The sequence below is a fragment of the Rhipicephalus sanguineus genome, chromosome 1, assembly GCF_013339695.2.
Source record: "Rhipicephalus sanguineus isolate Rsan-2018 chromosome 1, BIME_Rsan_1.4, whole genome shotgun sequence".
NCBI classification, from domain to species: Eukaryota; Metazoa; Arthropoda; class Arachnida; order Ixodida; family Ixodidae; genus Rhipicephalus; species Rhipicephalus sanguineus.
Genome location: NC_051176.1, coordinates 204,956,321 through 204,983,287, shown reverse-complemented (window position 1 = coordinate 204,983,287; position 26,967 = coordinate 204,956,321). Strand labels below are relative to the sequence as shown.

Below are 26,967 nucleotides of genomic sequence, written 5' to 3'. Positions count from 1 at the left end.
CTCGCTACCGGGTTTGAGTCCCACATCACAGCCCAAACAAAAATTTGAAAGTACGACGTAGTCAAGAACATAACCAGTGAACAGTTCAATGACAGCTCCGACGCCAATGTGCGAAGAGTGGCCCCGGGTCATCCAGCTCCCATCAAAACACACTGCAATGTTGCCACGATGTCCAAAGCACAAGTCCTCGTAGAGCGATGACACTTCAAGCGCGCACTGCCGCATAGCATCTTCAGCTGCTCGCGTAGCAGCGGGCTCCAGCTTATTTTTCAGATGCCGCTGAAAAGTCTTTTTATGCATCGCTCGACGGCACAGCCCCATTGCGGAAAATATGTCGTTCATCGCAGTTTGGCCGTTACCAGTGGAAAGCATCGCGCGTCCCGCGAGCATATTTATCGCAAATGGTCTTGATCTTACCGAGTGTTCCACTCGACGCGAGCTCCAAGCATCCCCAATATCGCCACAGTTGTCGCACATCGCGTGTAGCTTCACTGCCAAACCGTACTCACGATCTCCACGGGTTAGCTTGACTTTTCCTCGGCAGATGTGACAACGCAGAGCTCGAAGAACAAGCTCATTGACAGCGTCAAGTTCGACGATGGTGTACGGAGCTGCAGGTTCCGTCGCCACAGTCTCTGCGCCGCTTCGTCGGCTGAAGTTTTCGATCTTCCGCGCGGTCGCTGGCGTTGATCCAAGCTGTTGAAGCACTTCTTGCTCCCGTGCATGTGCCCCCCGCACTTCCTCCTCCGTCACGAGCGCAGAATCTAATCTCGCATCACCAGCGTGGGTTGAGCACTGTACGGCTGGCGCCGATGAACCGCCGGCGTCCGTGGCATGGCTAGGCGATGCTTCGTGAACGGCTGTCTGCGACGATGCCGCGTCCTTTGCACGCACTTTTCCCCTTCGTCGTTTACGCCCAAAGTGGTGGCGCGTATGGAACTTTTTCGCACCGCCAGGCATGATAAACTTCGCGCGCCGATCAAGCGAGCAATCCACAGAGCGGCGAGTCGATCAAAATGGCGGTAGGCACACGCTGTCCCAGTCAAAATGGCGGCGCACGATAGCGGCACTTAGGCCAATCAGAGGACAGAATCCTGATCACATGCTGCATTTGACCAATGGCAACGCGTGAAAGCTCTTTTTTGCGGGTGCTTTTTTCTCGTTTCTCAGGGGCGCACAGGGTTGCCAAAGGAACAAAAAAAATAGTCTGAAACGCAAGCTATCGAACAACACCAAAATGGCGCCGATGGAGCGTACCGTTGCCAAGCGGCGCGCGATCAAAATGCAGTGTATTTTCGCACAATTTACGGGAAAACGCTCGCGAAACCGCATCTTTAGATCTCGGTAACAGGAAAAATATGCAGAATTTGGGAACCAGATTTTGTAGAAAGGTGCGGAAACGTGTCAGGAACACGAAAATTGAGAGAATGAAAATTCGGTTTTTGGGCAGATTTTCGGCTCGAAAAGCCGGGTCCCCCCTTAAAGGGCCAGTAAACAATTCCAAGGTCCAAAATTTGTTATGAAGAGATAACAGCACACTTGTATGATGTGAACATGCCGCCACATGAATTTTGCAAATAAGTTCTGTAATAAGGAAGTTACAATGGATAGAACAACCATTTTGTGGCCGCTTTGGCTGGTTTCAGTTTCTCGCTCGGCTTCCCAAACCTTCCCTGTGACGGAGAGGCTAGGTGTAGCCAATAGTCGTGATTACGCCCACTTCGGCAACATAACACAACGTCAGCAATTACGTCATCGGCACACAGCCAACGACTTAGCAACGCTTCCTCCACATGCTGCTTGTGTCAGTCACTCATAGGTGGCGTGCTAATAAACCATGGTGTGAGGCAACAACAAGGTTAACAAATACGCAAGGTGTGTGACAACTGCGTGGCCAAAACCGCATCACTGATGGGCCAAGGCGCAGTTTTGTAGTATGGAGGACCAATGGAAGAGTACATTACATCACTTAGTAGGCAAAGACGACTGACTGGTCAGGCACTGGAGAGGGGCATGAGAATTGTTTTTTGAAATTGAGCATCTGCGCAATGTGAAGCCCTCTGTACGAATGAGCCAACCTCTGCATTGTACATTCTACGTACTCCAACACTTTTTGCCACTTTGCCAGGATAGCAAAATGAAACAAGGGGAAACCGGAATGGTTGACAGCCTTATCTACGAAGTGAACATGAAGCACATTCTCTTTTCATGGTCTCATCAGTGGAGTGACTGCTATTCAAGCATGGAGAAAAGAAAAGAGATTGAATCAACAGTACTGTAAAAGGAAGCCAAGTTATCATGAGTGAAGAACAAGTTTCTTGAGTTTTGAAGACTTCCCATTTCTAAAGAAATACTGGTTTTCATGGCTGGTGGACACCCTGATGTAATCATATCCTGTCACAAGAGGGACCCCAAATGCCACTAGGGCTCACAATAAGTATATCACGTACCTGCAGAAGGCCTCTGGAGAGAAGGAAGTCTTGATCAGCACTACTGGTGCACCCACGTAGATAACTTTCAATAGCACGTGACAGCCAGAACCTGCATGCACAGAGACACAAAAAACTGGCAAAGTTGTCTCCAACCAAGCTAGACACTGTATTAACTTCAAATGAAGAACATAGAAACGCAGAAATAATCCTTACGTAAAGTCAACAACAGCTTCGGTATGCTCATCATCCCTACATAGAAGATCAAAGGGACAGTGAACACAAGCAGAAATTATTTACACAGCAAGTTGGGTGAGTTGGTATGCTAGCATACTTGGATAGACGTGAAGCACGGTAGAAATGAAAGACAAAGAATGGAATGAAACGAAAAAATTATTTGCAGGGGTGTGCGAATATTCGAACTTTCAAGATATCCTTTGAATAGTGCTTACTCTTCAATTCGCACCGGAATTTTACTATTCGAAGTATTCGAACTTCTGGAAAATAAGTATAACTGTTTCATTCGCTAAAAATAAAATGACAGCGCTTCTAAATGATGCGCGTAAACCCAATTCCCCTTACGAACGTCGACCTATCAGAGAGGTTAACTGCAGTCACCGCACACTGACGCTATTTTAGACTTGACCAGTGCACTCAGAGTGGAACGAGTGCAGCATAAAAGTGCGAAGTGCAGCGTCCGCTTATAACATACTTAATCGGGGGGAGGGAGCAAGCGCGATGCACCCTCACAGAGAGTGATATTTACACTTCTGCCAGTTCCTTTCGCTCAGCGATCCAGTTTTGCTGGCTTTGAGACCACTTCTGGATACGCCTTGATCACGAGCTGATTCAAGGGCCGTCACCTTGACAAGCTCGGTCTACACGGAGCTGCTTGAGAATGCCTGCAAGCTTGTCATCGAAGTCCGGATACTTTTTCTCATTTTCGGCCCGTATAAACTTTTCCTGGTTGATATGTAGCTGTAGATCACCTTCGTTTCCAGCACTTACGGACACAGGTTTTGGGCATGCGAAATAGACACGACATAGCTGTCCTCAGCGCGCAAACTTTCCTTTGATACGAGCTTTCACAATGAAAGGGGTGCGCACCATTTCCACTTCGGTGGGAACAAATTTCACGCAGACAGACCGCAGTTGAGCATGAAATGAGCCTGAGTGAACTAACTTTAAAATGCGCTCAGTCACCATATTGTGATCGTGATGTCACTACACCTGCCACTGACGGCCAGCTGTTGCTTAAGCTGTGAACATGGTTCCAGTTTCATACTCTATCGACTCGTTTTGCGCAACGTGCTTTTCGAATAGAATGTCTTGTCTATACCCTATCTTGGCACCGTGAAGCCAGCATACAATATCAAATTCGTTATTATCACCCTAAAAAACGGCAAAATATCAAGTTATCCAGGCTCATGCCAATACTGCACGTTATGTCAACCGCGTCACTAAGTGACAGTGAGCAGCACAGTTTCATTCCCACGTGGCGAACAGCGCGTTGCTGCTACGTCCACAAGTTACCGTGCAAAACGAACTGTTTTGTATATTTTAACGCGAAAGTGTTACTTGGTCAGGTTTCAGAAAGCGCGTACTGTTCGGTGTCCGCAAAAGCCATGTGCGGAAAACACGTGACATCTCCCACCGTAACTGACATTGGCGCCAACAACTGCCGCAGAAACCAATCGCAGCCGCGAAGTAGGAGAGGGGAATCTCCGCAGCAGAAGAACTCCCGATTTGGAGGGAGCACGCCTTTGTGCGCCAGATCAGTTGGCCTTCAACTTCTGTGGAGGAAGTGTTGCAGCAGCAAGCATAGTGAATTGGCAACAAGTAGCTGCAGCGAGTCCGATGCCTACGTTGTAGGCTTAGCATCGACATCGGCAGAAAATTCTTCAACGTTGTGATTTATAATAACTAGACAACAAAATGGAAGAGGACATGTAAATTGTCAACACCACTTTAGTTGTACCGAATTATGTAAATAAGCGCAATTCAGCCTCTGCATTTCCTCATTCTTTATAATACAACTCGGGACCACCACTTTGCAGAACCTCTCTGCAACACCAACTGAGTCAAAAGAAACACTTTCATGTTCCCGTCTCATAAGAGTATGCTTAGGGATGCTCCGTAATTTATTGCTGCAATTTTGCTTGGAAGTACTAGAAAAATATATGAATTCGCTTCACACCCAAAATTTTGCTCTTCACACAGCTCTAATTATTTGTTGCGATCAAACGCAAGCACGGTAACTTTCAATCTAACAAATATATTCTTGTTAAAAGTGCCATGGCACGCTGAAAAACTGTTTCCACAAAATAGAAATTGCATAAGTTTCTTCATGTGGACAAATGAACAAGAACTTGACGAAATGTAGTTGACACCTTGCATGCATTTTTGATGCATTTCACTATGCACCGGCTTGTTACAAGTGACATCACTAATTTCAAGTGAGACACCATGTGGTGGTTAGCTTGCTGGGCAAATGTGGATCCATGTAAATGGCAAAGTATGGGTGACACATGATATAGCAAAATTAATGATACACTTCTACAGAATTCATGAAAAGTGGCTTTTGAGCATTGTCAGTGCTATTCCGCTACGGCATAAACTTACAAACTAAAGACTCATGTTCTTTTTAATGACTCCTAGGCATCTCTTATACACACTACACATGGCATGCATGATATGTACCCTAACATAAAATTAACAGATGCACACCAAAATTATGTCGCATAATGAGTATCACACACACTTATGCATGCTTATCGATATTTTTTTATCTGTATGAATTATCTAAACCTTTGAATTAAACCTTCTCCTATTATAGACAAGCTGGGCTTGTCCACACTGAAACAAACACACCTGGCATTGCTGCAGTGAAGCTACCATGATCCTCCACATGCAATTTTCTGTAGCATTAGTAGACAGCACGAAAACAAAACACACACACTCAAAAAGTCAATTTCAGTCGAAAATGGCGGTTATGCTGGCAACAAGGCATTTAAAGGTGGTGTCCTCTGTATGATCAGTCAATGGTTGCACTCCAAAAAAGAACAGAACAGAAAAACTTTAATAAGTTTTTCGAATGGGAGGAGCCTCAGTTGAGGGCCCCCCATTGGCGTTAGCTGTCCGTTCAACATAATCGATCAGCGCTTGCTAGTCGGCCAGGTCTGTCTAACCTTCGTTTGTATTCTAGGAACACTGTGTACGAAGATGTGACAATTTAAATTCAAAAGCCTGCTCACACACACTGGCAACCAAAACGTAAGTAGTTCGTCTTTCTTTTTTTTTAGTATAGCAACACCACCTTGAAAGCCTAAGCAGGGGACAGCAGCAGTGTAACACTTTCAACTGCGCTCGGTTTAATGCAAGCCTGGAATTCATTCTTTAACACAAACTTCAGATTTTCTCAAACCTGCATGTTAAACCTGCATCGCAAACCAGCAAGTTAAAATTATCACATGCACATGAAAAAAGAAAAAAAAAGAAAAAAAAAAGAGAAGTTAAACACTGGAGAAATGAGCTTCGGCTATTTGGCTCTGTGTGCATCAACAAGCACACATGTGAAGTAATTATAGTAAAATGAAGCAGGCTGATAGCAATTACACAATGTACAAGCAGTGCGAGAGAGACAAAAAAAAAGAGAGAAAAAAAAACATCAATCCAGAAACAATGCCTACCTAAAGGTGGAGCTACCCGCTTCTTTCTTGAGTACTTCAACTATTTTGGTGAGAAGGCCTTTGCTGCCAGTGCACATCAAGTTGCGATCAAGGCTGCAGAAGGTGTTTGTCAATTAGCACTTGTAGTAACACAGGCTAAGGCATAGAATAATGTGGATGGGGTTTTTCTGTCATTACAACACAAAAGCAAAGTGACAGTTGCAAAGAACAAACTAAAAAATACTCCACCTACTCCCTTTAAAAAACTCACAGGTCCCTTACTTGAAGTCGAAAGCCATCATCATCATCATAATCATCGGAGTTTCAGAGGTCACCCTATTTTTTGTATTGCGCACTGCCTTTTCAAGGCCAGCACTTTTCTCGAAGCTGCGGCTGTTGCAAATGACTATGAATTACAGCTATGCCCTTTGTAATGGGTTGGCAGATTTCAACCACCCACTCATTACGCAATTCACAAGGTGCAACGCCTGGTGCGATTATACAATTCTGCCATGCAACATTACATCTGTTAATGTGATGACTGCATAGTCTTTTCTACAAAAGCGGTTTCAAGCACTGGCATGGCTTTGTGGTATAATACTTGACTGACACCCAGGGTCACACGAGTTTTTGAACCATACCACACACTACATTTCTCAAGGCCAGCGTCTGATGAGGCACTTAAGATTTTCGCCTTTAATAGGGTGTATTTGGGGTGTCGTTATGTCAAACAACAATAACAGTTGTCTCGCATGCCTTTCCTTGCGTTATTGCTGCGTGCAAAGACTTTTACAGGTCACGCATAGCATGCATGCTATCAGCGTGACATAGAATCCTTCAAAGAAAAGTAGAGAGTGCACAGTTTTCGAGAATCATGACACATGGCAATTATAATTGTTTGACAGAAATATGCCCCAATTATGCCTTTTTTTAAATTGTACACCAGAATACCATGATTACTGTAACTCCAGCTGTCTAAAGATTTTCGCTACTTGAAATTAATCCTCACAATACAACTAAATAGTAAAACAAAAATTGCCTGAGTTTTTTGGTCAGACCTGGCCCTTGCACTATCATATACCACGTATCATCATTATCAATAACCGCCCCTGACGATGATGAGCAATCTCATTGCAAGAAAAGGCAGTGTTGGATATATCACACAAATAAAGGCACTATAAGGTGGTAGATCATGCTTGAAAGCCTCATTGTCATCGCAACATTACTACAATAATACACGCCAGCCTCTATAACAGACAGCCTCTACGCAAATTGCGAATGTCTGGTCCTCCTGCTGTTCACAGCCCTGCAAATATTGCTCACAATGAAGCTTCTGAACCATGGGGCACCTGAATACGTCTATGGAGTTTGTTTCAAAAGCCACCGACGTACATATGTCACTTCAGTACCACAAGCTGGTGACGCCACTAAAATCAAACACCAAATGATTTAGTTTCATAGCGTTGTCCCAGTGATTGTGAACTCTTCCTACTGTAGGAAGTGAGCTAATCCTCAACATCATGGTCTTTCATGGTACCCAATATAGCGAGGTCACAGTGACCCAATTGGCCAGGGCAGACCACGGTAGGCACAATTTCAGTTCCACAGTTCCGGTTGTACCTTGCACTCCATGAATAGTTAAGTGTGTTTATTTCGGTTGTCGATGGCAGTGATAAGCTTAGCACCAGTACTCCAAGGTCTTCCAAAGCTTGCCAATCTTCCTTATAGTACAATTTTTCTGCTGTAGGGCCTCACATTATTTTCTGTTTTATCTTTTTCCTAATGAACAGATAAAAACATTGCCCCTCACTTCACATTCGAGTAAATACAGTACTTGCCAACCTGTGAATGTTAAAATCGTGCAAATACGACAGTAAAGTAGGGGTGGGAGAACGTAGGAATCAGTGCCGTAGCCATGAATTTTTTTTCGGGGCCTACGTTTGAAGATTGAAGAGCAATCGGTTTTCATGAACAGATTTGATTTTTTATAAACCAACACAACATTAACAAAATCATAAAACATGGACAAGTTCATGAAGTTTACAGAAACTTTGGTATGGTTGGCAGGTATTTAACAAGCCCTTTGGTCAGGTGTCTTCCCTCCAACAAGGGGAAAAAAAGGCTACTAACTGCAGTAGAGTACTAACCTTGGACTTTCTACACTTCGTGCTAGTTCTGAAACAAAAAAAAAGGGAGAGATCAACCCACACACATATATATAAGGCAACCACAAGTGCTTTTAGATATGAAAAAGGGGATACATTACAAAAACAGTGAATATATAAATTATTCCACAACAAACAAAATTGGAGCTAGATAGTATACAACTGTTGTTAAGGTACAAAAAATGCCTGGCACACTTTAGTATCTCAAACTGCTTCAGCAAATTTACGTAATAACTTTTCCAGCAATGTCAGCCACTTAATAAAAACTCTACGATGTAATGTTTAGAGTATACCTAAATAAATTAACCAGACGATACAACAAAAAGCTAAATGACAAGAAATTATCTCTGCAGTATGGTAGAATGTCAATGATACAAATTCTTTGAGAGCATGAAAAATATTCCTATCATCTCGAATGCATATGATCGAAACAAGCTACGGTTGCACATGAAAATGAATCGTAACTTTATTAAGCTCAACCTCAAGATGAAAAAGCTCATAAACCTGATTTGCACTTTTCTGCCCTTGACGCCTTCAATAATCCCTGTATGATGTGCATTAACCCACACAGTGATTTCATTGCTCATGCTGCCGGCATATGGGCGGCAGCACGAGCATGGCGGGACGCTGCATCAGAATGCAAAAATTCATCAGAATGCAAACGCCCTTTTCAGCATTTGAACTGCCTAATCTAACTGTACACAGGGTTTAAAGTGAGGCAGTGGGTGGGACCTGAAGGGCTGCACTTCTGCTACCTCTGTGCGACTCAGCCCCCTCACCAGAAAAGGAATTGGCCTCCCTGGTACAGTATTTGGCCACCGACTTCCACCTGATGCTTCAAAAACCGTGGCACTCAAGTCTCCAGAGGATGGGACATATGATAGCGGCAGTGGTTGGACTTGTAGTAAAGTAGTACAGGGTGCTATCGATCACTGGCTCCGGACAGGCCATCACAGGAAAACTGAACCTGGCAACGCTCAATGCACAAGCCCTTTCACGTGAAGCTAGACTAGCAGAGCTAATTGAGGAGCTGGCAGGTGTCAACTGGGGTAGTATATACAGTACTGACACATCCTCTGTTACAGAGTGCTCTGTGAGAAGAGAGAATATGGCAGAGGTTTCTCATCTACAAGGACGATTTGGGCAACATTGATGAATTCTAGAGTATCGATGGAAGGATAGGATAACAAGCATCATGCTAAAACTCAATAGGCGGTGTAAACCAAAATTACTACAAGGGTACACTCCAACATTCACCCATGACTACGAAGAAAGAGCAGCTTTTTGAGGATGCTGAATTAGCAATGCAAAAAGGTACGACCCCAATATACCATAGTCATGAGAGACTTCAAACAGAAAGTAGGAAGAAACCAGGGAGGGGAACAGGCAATCAATAACTAATTCATTCTAAGAATGACAGAGATGTTAGTGGAATTTGCTGAAAGGAATAGACTCCATATAATGAACACCTTCCAAAAGCAGATATAGGTGGTGGAAAAGCTCTAACAAGGAACCAAAAAGTGAAATAAAAAGCGAAATGTGCGGAGACCAAGGCATAGTACAGGACATGGGAATAGTACCAACATAAAGTAAAACATAGCAACCAGACTAGCGAAGGCGAGGATCCCCCTCAAGGAGAACTTCTTGGCCAAGATGGTGAAGACAACTAGTGAAGACAACACTTACAAGACACGAACACAACATGGGCCACCCATGTCATGTTCATGTCTTTCTTGTGTGTGTTGTTTTTACTAGTGGCGAAGTGTCAGCCAGATTGCACTCAACCTGAACAGAACAAGAACGAAATTGATCACTAAAAACAGGCCAACCCATATGCAACCAGGAGAAACCAGAGGAATTTAGAATTGCCCTTGTAAACAAATATGGCATTTTAGAACAAGAAGAAACTTTTATTACCCTTCCCACACGGTGATGTTGGCGTCAGTCGCACTAACGATGGGTCTCGATCGCGAGAATGAGCATTTAGGCAACTCTTTAGAAGCGAAATAAAATATATTTTAAACGTTTGCTGAGTCCAACACTTCATGCGGAGTGAAGTGTCTTTGCCGACAGAGGAAGCCTGCAGCAGACTTTTTATAGCCTCAAGAGTTGGTGTATCAAAACCTTTAAAACTTAGCATATTACACCGCTTATAACTTGCAATCTAAAACAATTCAAATCCTACTACCATTTGAATTCACTTTGAAATTATTCAATACTATAATTACATTCTCTGCGATTTTGCTTTGAACCAAGAAAGTGATTTGAACAAGCCTAGTTTTTCAATTCCTCTCCCGTCTGTTTTCAGCTCTTGAAATGAACACATTTTACTGAATGTAGAGCAGCTAATGTGCATTGTAGTTTGTTACCTGTGTAGAAGGCAGCACCTTCTCTTACTGCACATAGAGCAGGCAGTCTATGTATAAAAGATTATTGAATAAGAACCAAAGATATGCAATCAAATTATTCTCTGGGATGACATTGTATGTTGTAAGCGCACAAATAAAGAATTTTTTTTTACAAAGAACATGTTAGAACTGTCAAGCTTCATTCTTTAGACACCTGATAATTATTTGGTCTATTCAATTTGAAATTTTTTCACCATAAGGATAGTTCACTTCAAACCAAAATATTACTATTCGCAAACCCTTAAATATTAGGGAGTTTTCGAATAGGGACCCCAAAGCCTTTTGCATGTACTCGCTTTGGGTCAAGCAGGAGCTAAGAGTTTTCGAATAGGGTCTGTGGCGCTTTGGGCACTCCCCATATTCTAGGTCACTGTGGTCTTGGCCAAGAGCCGTCACTTCAGTGGGTGCCGTCATGTTTGTTTGACGCAAAGCTTTTGGGGCAGGCTTTGGGGCTCCCACTAAATTCGAGAAATAGCGTCCCCAACGCAAAACCCAAACGCTGTTCAGGTCTCGCGCATGCGCAGTGGCCTCGACGCTATTTCTTTGGGGCCCCTATTCGAAAACTCCCTAATACCAATGTTTTAAACATCTATATATAGGGGTGTGCGAATATTCGAAATTTCGAATATTTTTTCGAATAGTGTTTGCTGTTCAATTCACACTGGAATTTTACTATTCGAACTTCCCAAACAGTAAATGTCCGATCGAAAGTGACCCCTTCAGATTTTCAATATGCTTCACCTCATTACACTCTCATATTGCGGCAAAGCTGCCTTTCGAACTCCGTTACGGTCGAACTTTGCCAAGACACAGTCAACGTCCGATTGAAAGTGGTCCCTAGATTTTCAATATGCTTCACCTCATCACACCCCGGTATTGTGGCAATGCTGCCTTTCAAACTCCGTTACGGTCGAACTTTGCTAAGACAGTCAACGTCCGATTGGAAGTGGTCCCTAGATTTTCAACATGCTTCACCTCACCACACCCCGGTATTGCGGCAAAGCTGCCTTTCAAGCTCTGCTACGGTTGCAAATGTACTAACTCAAGAAAACGCTGGTTCCAACATGGAGATGAAAGATGTAGCAGAGGTGGGGGCTCAATTAATCCTGTTTTGGACCTGAAATTTGGGCAGGAAGTCCGAAAAATCGGAAGCCGAAGCTTTTTAGCATCCAAACTTTTAGATGTTCTTATATATTGACGTTTACGGGGCAGATTTGGAACTCCGGACTTGAAGGGAGCACACCCTTGTCCACCACATCAGTTGGGCTTCCACAGAAGTTGAAAGAGGAGGAGAGGCTGAGGAAATGGCATCTTTGCCCATAACGTGTAAAGTGTTGTTGGCAGCACTTTGGTTGCACCAAATCATGTACATAAAATTCGTTGCCTCATTCTTGATAAGACAACTATGAAACACCACCCTGCCAGTGCTTCATCAACCTAGCAAAAAGAAACACTTTCATGTTGCTATCTCATAAGAACATGCTTAGGAATCCTAACCTTTTTTTTCTGCAATTGCGCTTCGAAGTATTAGAAAAATATTCTAGAAATATTCTAGAAATATTAGAAAAATATTCGATTCGATTCGCACTCACACTTCAATATTCGAATTGGCTTTGCACCCAAAATTTTCGTATTTGCACAGCTCTATCTATATGTAATAAGTTTCAGTTTAAAAATTAAGAAAAATAAAGTGAGAGAATCAAGGAAAAATGCAGCTTCACATTGCATACAAGCCCTTTTTTAACCAAGCCTCTAAATGCCACCCAAGGGAAACAAAAGGTCTGAAAATACAACACACACACACACACACACACACACACACACACGCACGCACACAAACACACAAACACAGAGAACTGAAGTAATTCTCTTACCATTTCTTTTAAGTTCACTGTATTCACTCCATGAAAGCATGACATGCTTGTACCTGTTGAGGAAAAGAGGGGTCGTTGGGATGCATTAAAAGTCAGTTTTCATCAAAAGGCAAAGCACCGATAGCAATAGTAGCAATGTACAGCGATGTGATTGACAGAAATCACTTTGGCATAGCTTGTGGAGCAGCTAAAACCTCACTTTGGGGCAACAAATCAGCCCTTTGAAGCAGTTGCCTGTCACACATATACGAACACAACGTTTGAAGTTACTAATCAGGACTAGTTTAGCCATGTTCAACAAAATAAATATAATTTATGCACACATGCACGTATATTAACAGCGAAACTGTTTAAGCTGGAGGTTAGGCCGTTCGGTGTGTGCAAAAAAACCTCGCCAAGCAATGACGTCACCATGCGTTGCCTAGCAACGCACTGGAAGAAGAGAAGGAGGAGAGGAGATGAGAAGCAGAGAGAAGAAATAAATAAAACGAAATAAAAATTTTTGGAGAGGTGGGAATCGAACCCGGGCACACACTGCTCGAAGGCGAGCGTCGTAACCACTCTGCTACCCAGGCACGCTAGCAGAACAAGCATTTATGGGAACTATATGATTGCATTGCTATGGGTGAGAGAATGAGAAAAAGATGAAGAGAAAGAGAAAGAAACATGGAGAAAGAGAAAGAATGAAAGAGACAGAAAGAAATTGAGAAATAAATACAGGGATGCTACAGTGGACTTCTGATTTGGAGCAATTTTTGGAGCAGCAAAATTTCCATTTTGGAGCACTTTGGAGCAGCAAAATTTCCATATTGGAGCACTTTGGAGCAGATAATTCTGCATCTGGGAGCACTAGAAAAGCAAACTGCATTACCATTCAAGCACCCAAATAATTATTATGGGGCTCTTATGAAGACCTAGAAATACTTCTATTCATTGCAAATTTCATGAAAAATATCATCTCGGGACAACTCCATATTTCTAGAAATATTTCAATTCATGGCAAATCTCATGGAAAAATTCATCTCAGGAGAACTGCATATTTCACCCCATAATGCAAAAATAAGGGCTTATGCAGTTGAGTGTTCTGGATTACCTCTTCAGTGATTATTTTCAACACTAGCAAGTAAACAGAATATTGGATCAATAAAATTGTACTTTATGAAATAACAATCTAAATACATAAAGGCTGTGACGTACAATAGTGCCTAAATGCCAAAGAGTCACACTGTCTCTAATGCATTCCCCTAAGACAACTCCAAGGCGGTTTCTTCTTGATCGATTTGTTGACCCCCCCCTCCCTCTCTGCAAGCTTTCTGCACCTCACCTGGTTTTGCACTACCTCCATGATCGGCGCACCGATCACTGAAGCAGTGCAAAGCAACGATGTCATATGATGACTTCATCACGTGACATCAGGATATACGATGCCATGATGACATCACAAGTTTTGACGATCTATGACGTCATGATGACACCATCACGTGATTATTTTTTGCATCAATCGACTGACACCGTCGACGGTCAATTTTCGTGTTTGATGAAGCATCTAAGGCATTCATATTGCGCATTGAATGTTAACAGTCTGGCCGTTAACAACCTGGCCTTACATACCAAACTGTCCTCCACCATGTCACCTCTGTGCTGTGCGCCAAACAGCATCGTTTATCATCCACTTCACAGAGTGGAATGGCTCCTCAATTTTTAAAATTTTTATTGTGATAGCAATTATATGGACACTCCCAATGGGTTTTTGCCATCGCCATTGCCGTAATTTTCCGTAAGAAAACCAAATTGATAACGTCACCCCGCGCATTCTACCCGCGGGTAAAAGCTCACGAGCGCTGGCGACGAACACGGTTGAAGCGGAGATTAAACGAGCCGGTCGTCTCCGTCGCACGGAGAGCGCATGTGATAACATCTCCCCACATGCGGGCCTGCCATCGAGTGCTCACCAAACAGAGAGGAAACGCCCCGCCCGTCTTTTGTAAAGAGCATGAAGAGATAGGGAAGGGGAGGGGGGGACTGCATCGCTTGAAGGGCGCAGTCGCTGGCGCGTGCGCCAAGGCATCAGGAGATGGCTCGTAAACTTGCGGTGCTCTCAAAGCTTACTTCACGTTTAGAGAACTCGCAGCACGAAAACCGCTTCAATTCCTGGAGCGGCCACATTCCCTTAAATGAGCGTTTTGTTGAGTTACGAGAGATCGGATCCAAAAGAGTTAGTTGCTAGCCTTACTTCGTATAACAATACAATTTGTTGGTATCGCATTCATTGCTTCGTCCTTAAAGGAGTACTGACATGATTGTGAGACATCGTAAAAGGGACATTTTTCGTTTCCTTGGTATGCAGTGTCAATGCTCTCCACACACCGGAGTCGGAGAACGCGTATCTAATATTTTAATCTGACTCTGAAGTTTTCATCGCATAGCATCTGCAAGCAAGCCTCACTGCAATTGACATCATCCCGACGAGTCAACGCAGTTCCTCCCCGAGTTTGCGAGCTGCGTCCTGCATGCAGCCTAAATGTCCGAGATCACTGTCGGGGTCACTGGACAACAATTCACTCATTGTTGTGTATGTGCACCACGTGCAGGTGACGGATTAGCTGCTAGCATGTCGCGAGTTTCTGTATCCCCGTGACGTCACACTGCTATGAAACGTCACTGAGAAGCTGCCCCCTCGATATCGAAACCGAAAGTGTCTTTTTAAGGTAACTGTAATTAAAATATATTCAATGCACTCCCAGGCACCACAATACTCGTTCTAGGTTTCTCGACACCAGTAGTTTTATTTAGAGCAACAATCCGAAATTTTTAAAATTCGTGTCAATACTCCTTTAAAGGGACACTAAAGGCAAATATTGAGTCGACGTTGATTGTTGAAATAATGGTTCAGAAACCTCGTAGTGCTACTTTTGTGCCAAGGAAGTGCTTATTTTGAAAGAAAATCACATTTTAGTGGTCCGCATCGCGTTAGCGCACTTCAAATCACCCGCCTGAAAGCGGTGTTTCTCACGTCACTGCTGCCGTGCCCAACGTTGCCTGCCTTTACTACGCGGCGGTGTGCACTGGCGGCGTGCGCCATTCGGGCATCTGGCAACATCACATGTATGCGGCATTTTGTTGAATTTTCTGTCAGAGCGGCTTTCACGAGCGCGCAAAACACGCGGCAGTATGCGATACCGAAACTACCACCGAGATGCGACCATGTGAGCGAAGCAGGGCGCAGGGCGAAGTGCGGTCCAGCGAAAACTGAACCTTTTAATCACGCGCGCCGTTCCCCATGGCAATGCCAAAGAGGTTCTTTTTTCCATGAATCAAACAGAAACAAACTAACAGCATTTTATTACGTCTCTTGATGCACGGAAGGTTCTTTTTTTATTGCGGATAGTTTGATTACGAGTGATTAATTGTAGTCGAACTCTCTCATGTCATCAGGATCATTTCCAAAATGTGCCACTCGTGGCACTCATCGTGTGATACATTTAGCTTAATTTCTCGGTAAGTAGGGCACTGCTGTTGATAATATTGTCGTTTTAGACGTCATACATTTAGCTTTCACTCCGACATAAATTATTTGCCTTTAGTGTCCCTTTAAGCGAAACTGTGATTTTTTTAACCGTCAGCTATTGACTCTGGAAAGCGAGGGGTGGACGTGTAACATGGCGCAGCTGCTTCACAGTGGGCTGTCAGCGACGGGCCCGCAACTGACAGCTGCGAATATTAAAACACAATTGCGGCTGCTCCGACCAGGAGGCATGCTTTTATTAATGATATGACATTTTTAAAAAAGCAAGCAAAAAATTCGAATTGGAACCCTAGTACTCGAACAAGGAACGCTAGCTGAAAGGGCAGGGCCTTTTAGGGGGTATTTACCGTACAGTGATTACAAACCCGGATGTGCTGGTGGAAGGAATTACGAAAAAGCTCTTCTGGATGAAAATACATGGATAAAGTATATCTGAGGAAAAGTGTCAACGTGTTCTTACCGTTCACGTGCTCTTCCATAGACGCGAAGCACGGAAAATTCGATATTGTTCTATATATCTATTGCTAGCAATCCCAGATTTCATTCCGCAATGTCCAGAAACAGAAGTGACAGACATTTTAGTGGCAGGCATGTGGTTATTACTGAACATTGCTTTCATTACGTATCGCACGACACTTGAAAAGAGCTATCAGCAGCGTCCGTGGAACAGGCGATGTCCGCCGATTAATTGCCGCCACACTTTCACGCTGCCGATTGGACTAGATGTCACGAGCCTTTGTGGAGAGCGCGTTCTGCGGTCGGGCCGACTTGCACAACAGAAGCTGCGTTTGCACCGAACATGGTGTCATGGCTTACTCAGGACGCACGCGCGAGCGCTGTTTATTCAGTGGAATAATCCTTGGTCCGTGGTTGTGACTTTGGCAGCCCCAAGATCAAGCTGCTCATGTTTTGATGCACCGGCGGTGCGACTGCCAGTGATAGACGGCCCTAAACCCGAGACTCTGGTGTAGTTTGGCGCAATTTTTCTTGATATTATCAGGATGACCCAGTAAGTACAATTTGGCGCACTTTGGCGCAGGAGTGGAATCACAGTAAATAGAGAGACAGAGCCTCAACTTGGCTTATCCAGGCTTAACTGGCTATCTCTAGGCTAGGCATTGGCACCACCGGTGCGAAGCCGCCCTGATTTTTTATATATATAATATCCCAAAATGTGAAATTAACTCACTGCTCCTCGCTTTCCAGCGGACAGCCCTAAATTTCTATATATCCGTGACATCATTGCGCCTCACATTTCCTCACGATACACTTAATTGTTATTGAGTGCCGCTTTCCCTGATACTTCAAGCTGCATAAATTTTCCGTGCATATTCCTTTTACTACCGCAATGAACTATTGCGATGACGCCTGTGCTTTCGATGCAACATTAGCATTCGAGCTGCGTGGTGAAGTATACGCTGTTGCACTTTATGGAAAGACTCGTGAGGCTTTTGGTTCACTGACTATTAATAAAATAGAGGGTTTAATAAATAAGTGGTGTATGTTATATCCTAACTCAGACGCCGCGCTCAAAGAAATTTGTGAGAATAAAAGTATTCGCATTATATTTAAACAGGTTCTTTAACTTGAACTTTTGCCGTAGTTGAGAAGTAGCACTGATACACCGGGATAGTGCATCACCACGCTTTCTCAGCGAAATCCAACAGGCCACTGCAGCGGCTACAACTGTTGATAAATCCCGACTGTTGTATAGTATTAAAACTTAGGTGCCCTGCATGAATCCTTTGGAAGTCAGACCAAATAGCACTATCATATTTTTGTAAAATAACGTAACTAAAATGAAATGTTCGAAGTATATACACGTACTGCTAACCGTAATTAATGCAATCAATCTTCATATAAAAGACTGGCATCTCACAAAAACTTGGAATTTCACCGATTATTAGATATTTTCTGACTCAACAACATTCAGTAAATATTTTTACCTGACCTCACGATGTAATTTTACAGTACAGGGCAGTTGGTACTGTTTGGCAGGGTACCTCCCAGTCAGAAAACTCAACGTGCAGAATTAACAGCTCAATTGAGCCTAGACAAGTACTATAGTTGTATATATAAACTTCACATTTTCATCACGACATTTATATATACTGTGAGCCTGCCACAATACATGGCAACTTCCGCTTCCGCCCTCTCCAGCATCGCAATCGGGGTCAGTACATCAAGCTCTTGTACAAGTTGCCAGCTTACATAATTTTGTATGCTGCCATCTACATTTGCACTAAACAAAAGTTTACGGTAGGGCACGCACTTCGGTGCTGAAGTCGCCATTTTTAGCATGTCTTTGCAGCTGGGCAAGACCGATCACAATGGGAAAAATTGTGGCCCGAATGGTGGTTAGGCATTAATGTTACTGCAAGCTCAGGGGTGAGATGGCTGAAATTGAATTTGGAGCAAGCAGTTTTTGGAGCAGCAAAATTTCCATTTTGGAGCAGAAGAACCTTGATTTGGAGCAGTTAGCAGCATTTAATATGTCATCTTAGCAGCTTGAAAAAGCCAATTTGTAGCAACTTGGAGAGACAAGTACATATTTTAATCGGCTTAGAATACACACAACACTGAAACAGCCTTTGGAGAAAGTTTTTTTAAGACTATTGCCAGGTATGAACTACACTACCGTTTTACATGCCATGCGACCTATCTAGCTCGAGTAAAGAAGAACATATGAGATAATTGAAAAAAGGTTCTGGAAACTAGATTCGTTTCATAAACATTGGAGAAAAAAAAACTAAAAAGCATCAAACTTCCCCAAAACACTAAAAAATTGTGAATGCACAAGAATTGTTACATAGCAGTAGGCCTTTACTTAAGATTAGTGATATGATTTAGCAGATTACTGCTTTGGCCTTTTGTACATCTGCTTATTTAGCTTTTGAAGCTTCCCCAGAGCTTCCTGTAGGTCAGTGTTACTCTTTGTTAGGAAAACATCACTACAAGCGTCTTCAGCTATCTGCTCGGCCGTGCGGTTAGCGCAGCATCAAGTGTACTGCACACTTTTAACAGGCGACAACAATAGGCTGCACCGCCGTTAGCTGCCACCTCATGCGGCACCGCCTTCAAGAGTGCGGCACGGGCGCCAAGAAACCTCGCCGCACTGACTATCTCGTCAAAAGCGAGCGTATGGTACTGCGAGCGTAGTGCCTTTGTAAACATACTGCATGCCTTTATTAGGGGATGAGACAGACGCGCTTCGCATCAGTCCGCTGCCGCCTTTCATGCAACATCGCTAGAGCAGGGGTTCTCAAGCTTTCCGACCTCGGGGAACCTCAACAGCTTTTCGAGAGTGCCACAGAACCCCTAACATTTTCTTGAGCATGCAGACAATCGAAAGCGGGGGAAGGGGTGGGAGGTGGGTAATAACGCCTCTCGCTGTGCGCAACCACAGTATTAATGAAACAAGCGCAATATGCACGAAGACTTAGAAAGGTCACACGACAAAGCACTCCATCCTGTGTACTTTTTAAAGGGCCCCAAACCACCCAGAGGTCAAAATTTAGTTGTGGTGTGACAGTTGTGCACGAGTCTACAACGAACACGTAGCCGTGAGAATTTTTCGAAACGGTGTCGTAATAGCGGAGTTACACGCGTTTGATGATTGAAACACTGCCATTGCGCGTTTCACTCTTTCCTTCGCTACCCTCCACTCATCTGCTGGTCTCCTCTCCCAAAGCCACTTAGCTCTTCTTGTCGAGTGCCCCTCCCAATCTCCCGTGACATGCCATCATCGCTGATGCGCTCTTCGAAACAGCGGGCACTTCCGGTTGCCGCGACTCTGTGAACTGCGTGCTTCTCAGTTAACCGCTGTTGTTGCTGTGCCGGCATGTGCACGTATGAATTGTGCCGGTATGGACCTTGTGTTGCGCGCATGCCTTCAAAGGATCGCCAACACTGTGGACCCGCACGGTGACACGTGTCGAGTCTTTTCGTTTTTCCAGTCGGCGCTTTTGCAGTCAAGTACTGATGCGTGAAAGCCATCGCAAAACGCTGTCGGATTCAGTCCGCACAGCTTATCAGACCGCGAGGCGTGACTGTGCTGGTACGCTAGCGATTTGGCAGTTGCGTTATGGGCCGCAGTTGCTGATTCGCAAGTGCGCACACACGGGCAACACCACTAACACGACGAAGAACAGCAAGAAGCGCGGGCAGCGGCTTGCAGACTAACCGGAAGTCGTAGGTTCTTGTTCGACCAATTGCAGCGTCGCCTGCACATCGCACCACAGATTCAACACGCTGACGTTACACGTCACTAGGCAGACCGGAAGGGACCGGAGAGGAGAAGAAATTGTTTCTTGGAATTTGTGGCGTGCCCGCGGCTTGTAGCACTGGCACGTGTGGCATCGTTGATCATGATGGCATTCTGCACACGATGCGCATGTTTACTTGAAATGTTTGAAAAAATATCGGATGTGGCGGGCCCTTTAAGTCTTCGTGCATATTAAGCTTGTTTCATCATGAACCTTTACCAACATGCCCAGCTGGCAGTCATCCACAGTCCTAACACTTCCTGCGTTGGCCTGTTCTACATAGACTTGCGATTCCCCCCCACGCTGCTCCGTGAGTCACATGAAGTGCCCGCCGACCATACACTGCATGCTTCAGGCACCGCGCAGCGTAAGCAATATGTTCACGCAAACGAAGTGCCGGATGTACAGAGGCCTGTTTTACTTCTTGCAAAACAAAAAAGGAGGCATGCCAGTCGCACAGCGAAACGGCCGTCGACCGATGCACCGGTCTTAAAGCTAAGCCTAAATGCTCGAGCCCACAGTCGGCACGAAGCGACGCCTCTTAGAGCTTGTTGTTACGTGTATCATAGCGCTAGCTGCACGTTTTGATTACAAAACTGACAGAGAGCAGTGGCAAAACACTGCGTATGAAAACTGTGCCACGTGATCGCCGACGCGCCATGAGCCACGAATAAAATTCCGAGGTGCCTGTTAATATCGTTTGAACTGGATTGAATGCTCACGAGCAAGAATTACCAGCGCTCCGCGCGTTCCCTCACCACGGATCCGAAAATCGTGCAAGTTTCATGGTGCGCACAAGACGATGAGTCTTTAGTGCTGCTACCAACCATGTTGGTCTCTTGCTACGCACAGACACCCGATGTGCAGATGCGGCGTGCAATGGCTTCGTTAAATGCAAAATGCAGTATATAAATTAGTTGCTAATAGGGTTCAACCCCGCTACGATGCCACTCGGTAGTTTTCGCTAAGCGACAGTCACGTTAGAACATCACAGCCTAGGGAGAAGAAGCAACAAGCTCAGGGCACGGCAGCACATTTTTGCGGGGTCACTCATATTTGCAACAGTCCAGAGGAAATTATGGCGGCACCATGGGAGCCTTCGTTAGGAAGGTGCATAGAAGAAACATGCTTGGGCACGTCTATGTGTTCTGTGAACGTCGTATTTTCTTGGTATTCCTGGCGCTGCTTAAGATCATGTTGTCCACTCAGTCTTTCCATACTGGAGTTTTCCCCACTGGAGTTGACGTGGGCATCAAAATTCTGCCTTTTGAGGCTGTTTTGAAGCAGTTCGTTTTTGCGATTTTTATGCTTTTGGAGCAGCTTGGCGCAGGAAAATGGAATCATATCAAAAAATGCACAATATGCGCAGCTGTCTCACCCCTGCAAGCTCGATCGAGAAATAGGTGGCAATTGCGATTTACTTGCTCATCACCTTTAGCTAAATCGAAGAATCTCTGTTGAGTACGTCGTTATTGGCATTGAGATTTTTTAAACCACACAGCTCTCGCCTGTCTGCTCCAATGACCACTAAAATTTACAACGGTAAGTGAAGTACATATTTTGAGCACCTGCCATATATTTTTTTTTTTCCGAAAGACTGCAAAAATGAAGTCTTGGCGCACGCTCGACGCAAATTATGCGATTTCTGCCGAGATGTTCGTTACATCACAAACTCTGTTAAATCGAGGTTTAACTGCAGCACTCTTTTCTATATAAAACATTCTCAGATGCAGGATCAACATGAGTGCAAAAGAGCCATTTTGCATAAAAACAAGATCATGGAATATAGGAGATGCTAAGATGCTCGCATTTTTGCAAAAAAAAAGAGAGAGAAAATGGAATAAGAAACAAAGATCCCCTTTACATATGCAACAAGAAAGGGGTGCATGAACTTGATAATTCAATATACAAGTGATGTGAAGAGTTTCAGCATATACTACTGTGCATGAAAAGAATCGGTTTCATTACATTTCAATTTGCTCAAGGGTACCTGCATTCCAAGCACCCCAGATATGCAGTTTAGCCCTCTGAAGTTTCCTCTAATCATTTTTTTATCATTTTAATGCCCAAATAGCTTTTCCATGTAGCTGCATAAAAAAAATCTTTTCATTTCATAACTGCTACTTAAATTTGCCCAAGTGTTTCAAACATGACCTGAGAAGATGGCAGCAGAATACAGGTTTTCCCCACACTGCTAACAGTGTTTTATAGCCATGCGCCCACACAGTGACGAAACTAGTCAGCATGGGACCTCCTCTTTTACAAGTTGCACAGACATCCTAAAGCCCAATTATGAGATCACATTTAAGTCAGAAAACTAAACAGGCATGAATTATGAAATAAACTCACTCTGCATGCTCACAAAAACTGTGCACCAATCTTAGCACTTGAATCTTGAGGGCAACCTCCTGTATAAAATGAAATGTACAAATTTTTATTAGGCAAACAAGAGTACTGAGACCAATAATCTGCATTATCTAATCTTTGTATTGGATAAATCAATCCTTTCATGATGTTTTGTTGTGCATAACCTGCATAAAAATTTCAAAGAACTTGAAGCTAAAGTCAAGGCGAAAAATGCATATTCTGATCTGCAAAGGTGGTTTCACAGCAGTACTTCACAGCTATGAAACGACGTTAGCTTCGCGGTAATATGCGGGGATCATTTATAGATGAATGTTTCCGCGAATCATTGTTAAGGGTGCGGGTCATATACGAGAAAATACGGTATGTAGAAGTTTTAAAGGGGCCCTGCAACACTTTTCCAAGTAGTCACGGAATGGCTTCACTAAAGGAGCTGATTGGCCCACGAATCAACCACCACAAAAGTTTTTGGAATCCGTAAAGTACGAGCGGAGTTACAAAGGTTTGTCACACGCTGTAATTGCTTTCTCCTCTCATCCCAAAGAGCTGTAAGCTAAGCAGGGAGGGATGGCACGGGGGAAGGAGGTACTCATGCGCACCTCATGACCTTGAGCACTTTTTTTTGCAAACGCGCAACATACTTTCAGTGCGATCGCGCGCGTGTAGGGCCTAGTGGCAGCCACAATAACTACCGAGCGCACCATGTTCAAATCGGCCAATGGCGTGGAACTTGAGTCAATGACACAGCGATTTTGAGTAAATAGCATCATTTGTCGGGAGAAGACGAAGCGATTTTTAGCTGGCTTTGAGAATTTATTGTAAATCCCAGGCCACGTGTGTGTTCTCAGGAGCCTCGACTACCGATCGGCAGCATTTTCTGACACTGCTAAAAAATGTGTTGCAGGGCCCCTTTAACTACATTGTATACCATAAATATGACAGTGACGAACGTATTTACTACACATAACATTGAACCACACATAGACTGAAATTTCAGAAGTGCTACTGCTTTCATATCAACAGAATACATAAGGGCGGGGAGGGAAGTGGAGGATGATGACCATTGTGAATCCGGCAACCACAGTGCAGTGCCAGTGATAAAGTTATGCTGGATATACTGACTGCTTTATTTGTAGCCTTCTGCTCAATTTGGTACCGCTCTCAACGTCCACCATTTCTGACTGAGTGATCCTGTTGATAATACAACTGACAAAATGACAAAAGTGTGAAAAGAAATAGTGTAGAAAAAAGGCATAGCTAAAAAATAGCAGCCACAGACTAATAATAATAATAATAATAATAATAATAATAATATTTGGGGTTTAACGTCCCAAAACCACGACATGATTATGAGAGACGCCGTAGTGGAGGGCTGCGGAAATTTCGACCACTGGGGGTTCTTTAACGCGCACCTAAATCGAAGTACACGGGCCTCAAACATTTTCACCTCCATCGTAAATACAGCCGCCGCGGCCTGGATTCGATCCCGCGACCTTCAGGTCAGCAGTCAAGCGGCATAACCACTAGACCACCATGTGGGGCTAGCAGCCACAGACTTTAGGTGCACGTGCATACAAGAACACACTGACGAACTTGAGCCAAATTACTGGACAACCGCTCTCAAAGATACTTTCTGGTGTTGCAATATTTTATGTGGCTCGCCCCGGACACGCCTCGCCACGGTGGTCTAGTGGTTATGGCGCTCGACTGCTGACCCGCAGGTCGCAGGATCGAATCCCGGCCGCGGCGGCTGCATTTTCGATGGAGGCGAAAATGTTTGAGGCCCGTGTACTTAGATTTAGGTGCACGTTAAAGAACCCCAGGTGGTCGAAATTTCCGGAGCCCTCCACTACGGCTTCTCATAATCATATCGTGGTTTTGGAACATTAAACCCCAGACATTATTATTATTACAATAGACTCTCATTAAATAGAACCTGAAGGGACCGGGAAAATATGTTCCATTTAACAGGAGTTCCGTTTACTGAGAGATCAACAGGGGTGCAGAATACAAGTACAAAACCAATAATGTCAGAGGCAGTTGTTCCATTTAAGCAGCAGTTCCGTTTAACAGATTTCCGTTTACTGAGAGTCTACTGTATTATTATCGCCCCGAACACATTGATGGGCAACAGCGTTCCTAGCAATGTGATAATTAAGGCAACATGCTTGGTACTATGCAAAAAAGCCTTCGCTCATAGACAGCAAGCAATACACCTTGCGCTAGTCGCTCGAAATTTACCTGATTCCAGAAAGTGACAATGTGATGTAACCCCTTCTAATGTTCTACTTGCAGAACAAAGTCAAGTATTTTCTCACAATTTTAGATTATTCTGACTTTTTAACAGTCCCCTTTAAGTCCTAATTATCGGCTGGCAGCCGTACCAAATGTATTAGGACTTTCCAATGCCTTGACACAAGAATGCGAACGGCCCACAATTACATATTTGTGTGGGGGAAAAAAAAAGCCAATACATGCCACAGTTCCAATGCTGCATTAAGGTTTACATTAATCCTTTCAAAGACCATAATGCACAAAAAGAAGAAAAAAAAAAGAAAAGCAGTTTTCTTAGCATCTGAAATGTGATGAAAGATGAAGCTTGCTTTTCTTTTTCTCTCTTTTTTTGCCACCACACCCATACCTCATTCACACACTGAGGTAAAGTAAACAGTAGCAGCTCCTCAGTATTCAAGTAAAGCTGCATTCACTGTAACTCACAGGACTACACTCGCAGTTAATGTTGTGACCTGGCAGGCGGCCTCTGTCCTGGCCTCGCATTCTGGAAAAAAATAAAAGTAGTATTTATTAAACTTACACAAATCTCCAAATCAGCCTATTATCCACTGAACTCTTCGTGTTCAAGTAACGAAAGCAGGCTTTAATTAAGGCTAGTTGATCATCAGACATAGTGAAATATGGAAGAAAGCAAAAAGGACAAGGATATACTTGTGTAGGGCTGTGTATTGCTGTACTGCCATGTTTTTCCTTGTCCTTAGAGCCTCAGGTTCCCATTTCAAAACCATTTCTGTTGGTCATGAAATTTCTAGTGGATACTGAAAAATACCAACTTTTTGGGATATGCATACCATTAAATATACAAACATTATTTGAATAAACGAACAGTATATGAAAATTTTTTTTTTTTTTTTTTTACTGTCAGCACAATACATTTTTAACACTCCTTCCACACTGACGTATCCCACATCAGCCAGCTGTTTCATGCTAAGATTAAAGTTGTGTGTTCCTTTTTAAGTTCTTTTTAAAGGGCCCTTCACCAGGCCACATAGCAAATTTTAGTTAGACGCTGGAAGTTGCTGTGTGCCGAATGAAGAGCAGTATGCCGCAAGAATTTTTCAAATCGGTTCATTACGAGCTGAGAAAAACAATAATTTGTAGCGGCGCGAATCCATGATGCGAGGAGGAGAGTTTCAAACCCTTGCCACTCGCCCCGTGTAGCCTTAGCAAGCAAAATCCCTTCCCTGCCCTCTTCACTTGACACATACACATGAACACGTCATGCGCATGCATGGTCACGTGCGCATGACGTGCCCGAGCTAGCCCGAGCACGCGAGCGGCGTTGCACGGCCGCTACCTTTGTTTTTATGTAGCGGCCGTGGGCTTTTTGTCGGCGTTCTCTGTGGTGTACTGCCTGTTTCTGCGGGACGGGCATGAAAGTTGAGACATTTGTGCGGGCACGAGAGTGGCGGTATCATGAGCCAGTGCCGCATTAACGTTTACTTGGACGCGGTAGAATAAATGAGCATAATGAGTGCTCGAACGCGACAGAACATTACTTTCGTTTCCAGGGCTGGCGTCTGCTCGATGCGCTAACCGCGGGGACACGAACGCATGGGAAAGGGAGGCACATTAGCCCCGCATCTCGCTGCAATTCATGAAAAAAAAAAAACATTTCATGAAAAAGACGCACACATTCCCTTTGTGTGTCTCATTATTTCTCTGAAGTTTTATTAATCTGTTCAACCAACAATTTACACCAACTACACATGTCGTGTCAAATAATTATCGTAGTGTCACGTGCTACTGTTGGCGACATCAGAGCACAGTCGTCTACGTAGAGGAGCGACGTCACAGCACTACCATCTACGTAGGGCCATTCTCTCATGTACGTCATCCCCTCATTCTCTAAAGCGCGCGCCCGCGAGAGGGAGGGCAAGCAGCGTTCACCTTGAAATTTGACCCATTTCCGTGGCGCGTAGCGTTGCAAATTTTGGCAGACATGATGGTGAACGCCCAGTGTATGCACTGCG

At 44.0% G+C, this 26,967-nt stretch overlaps 1 protein-coding gene across 1 annotated transcript in view; it reads right to left on the bottom strand.

Moving 5' to 3' along the window:
* LOC119405998 (short transient receptor potential channel 4-associated protein) overlaps positions 1-26,967 on the bottom strand; it is a 103,105-nt gene that overhangs the window by 18,897 nt on the left and 57,241 nt on the right. The window contains exons 13-18 of the mRNA XM_037672832.2: positions 25,418-25,478; positions 22,685-22,743; positions 12,545-12,597; positions 8,245-8,272; positions 6,119-6,211; positions 2,451-2,541 (exon numbers count right to left, since the gene is read on the bottom strand). Coding sequence (XP_037528760.1) covers positions 2,451-2,541; positions 6,119-6,211; positions 8,245-8,272; positions 12,545-12,597; positions 22,685-22,743; positions 25,418-25,478 — 385 coding nt within the window. The remainder of the gene's footprint in view (positions 1-2,450; positions 2,542-6,118; positions 6,212-8,244; positions 8,273-12,544; positions 12,598-22,684; positions 22,744-25,417; positions 25,479-26,967) is intronic.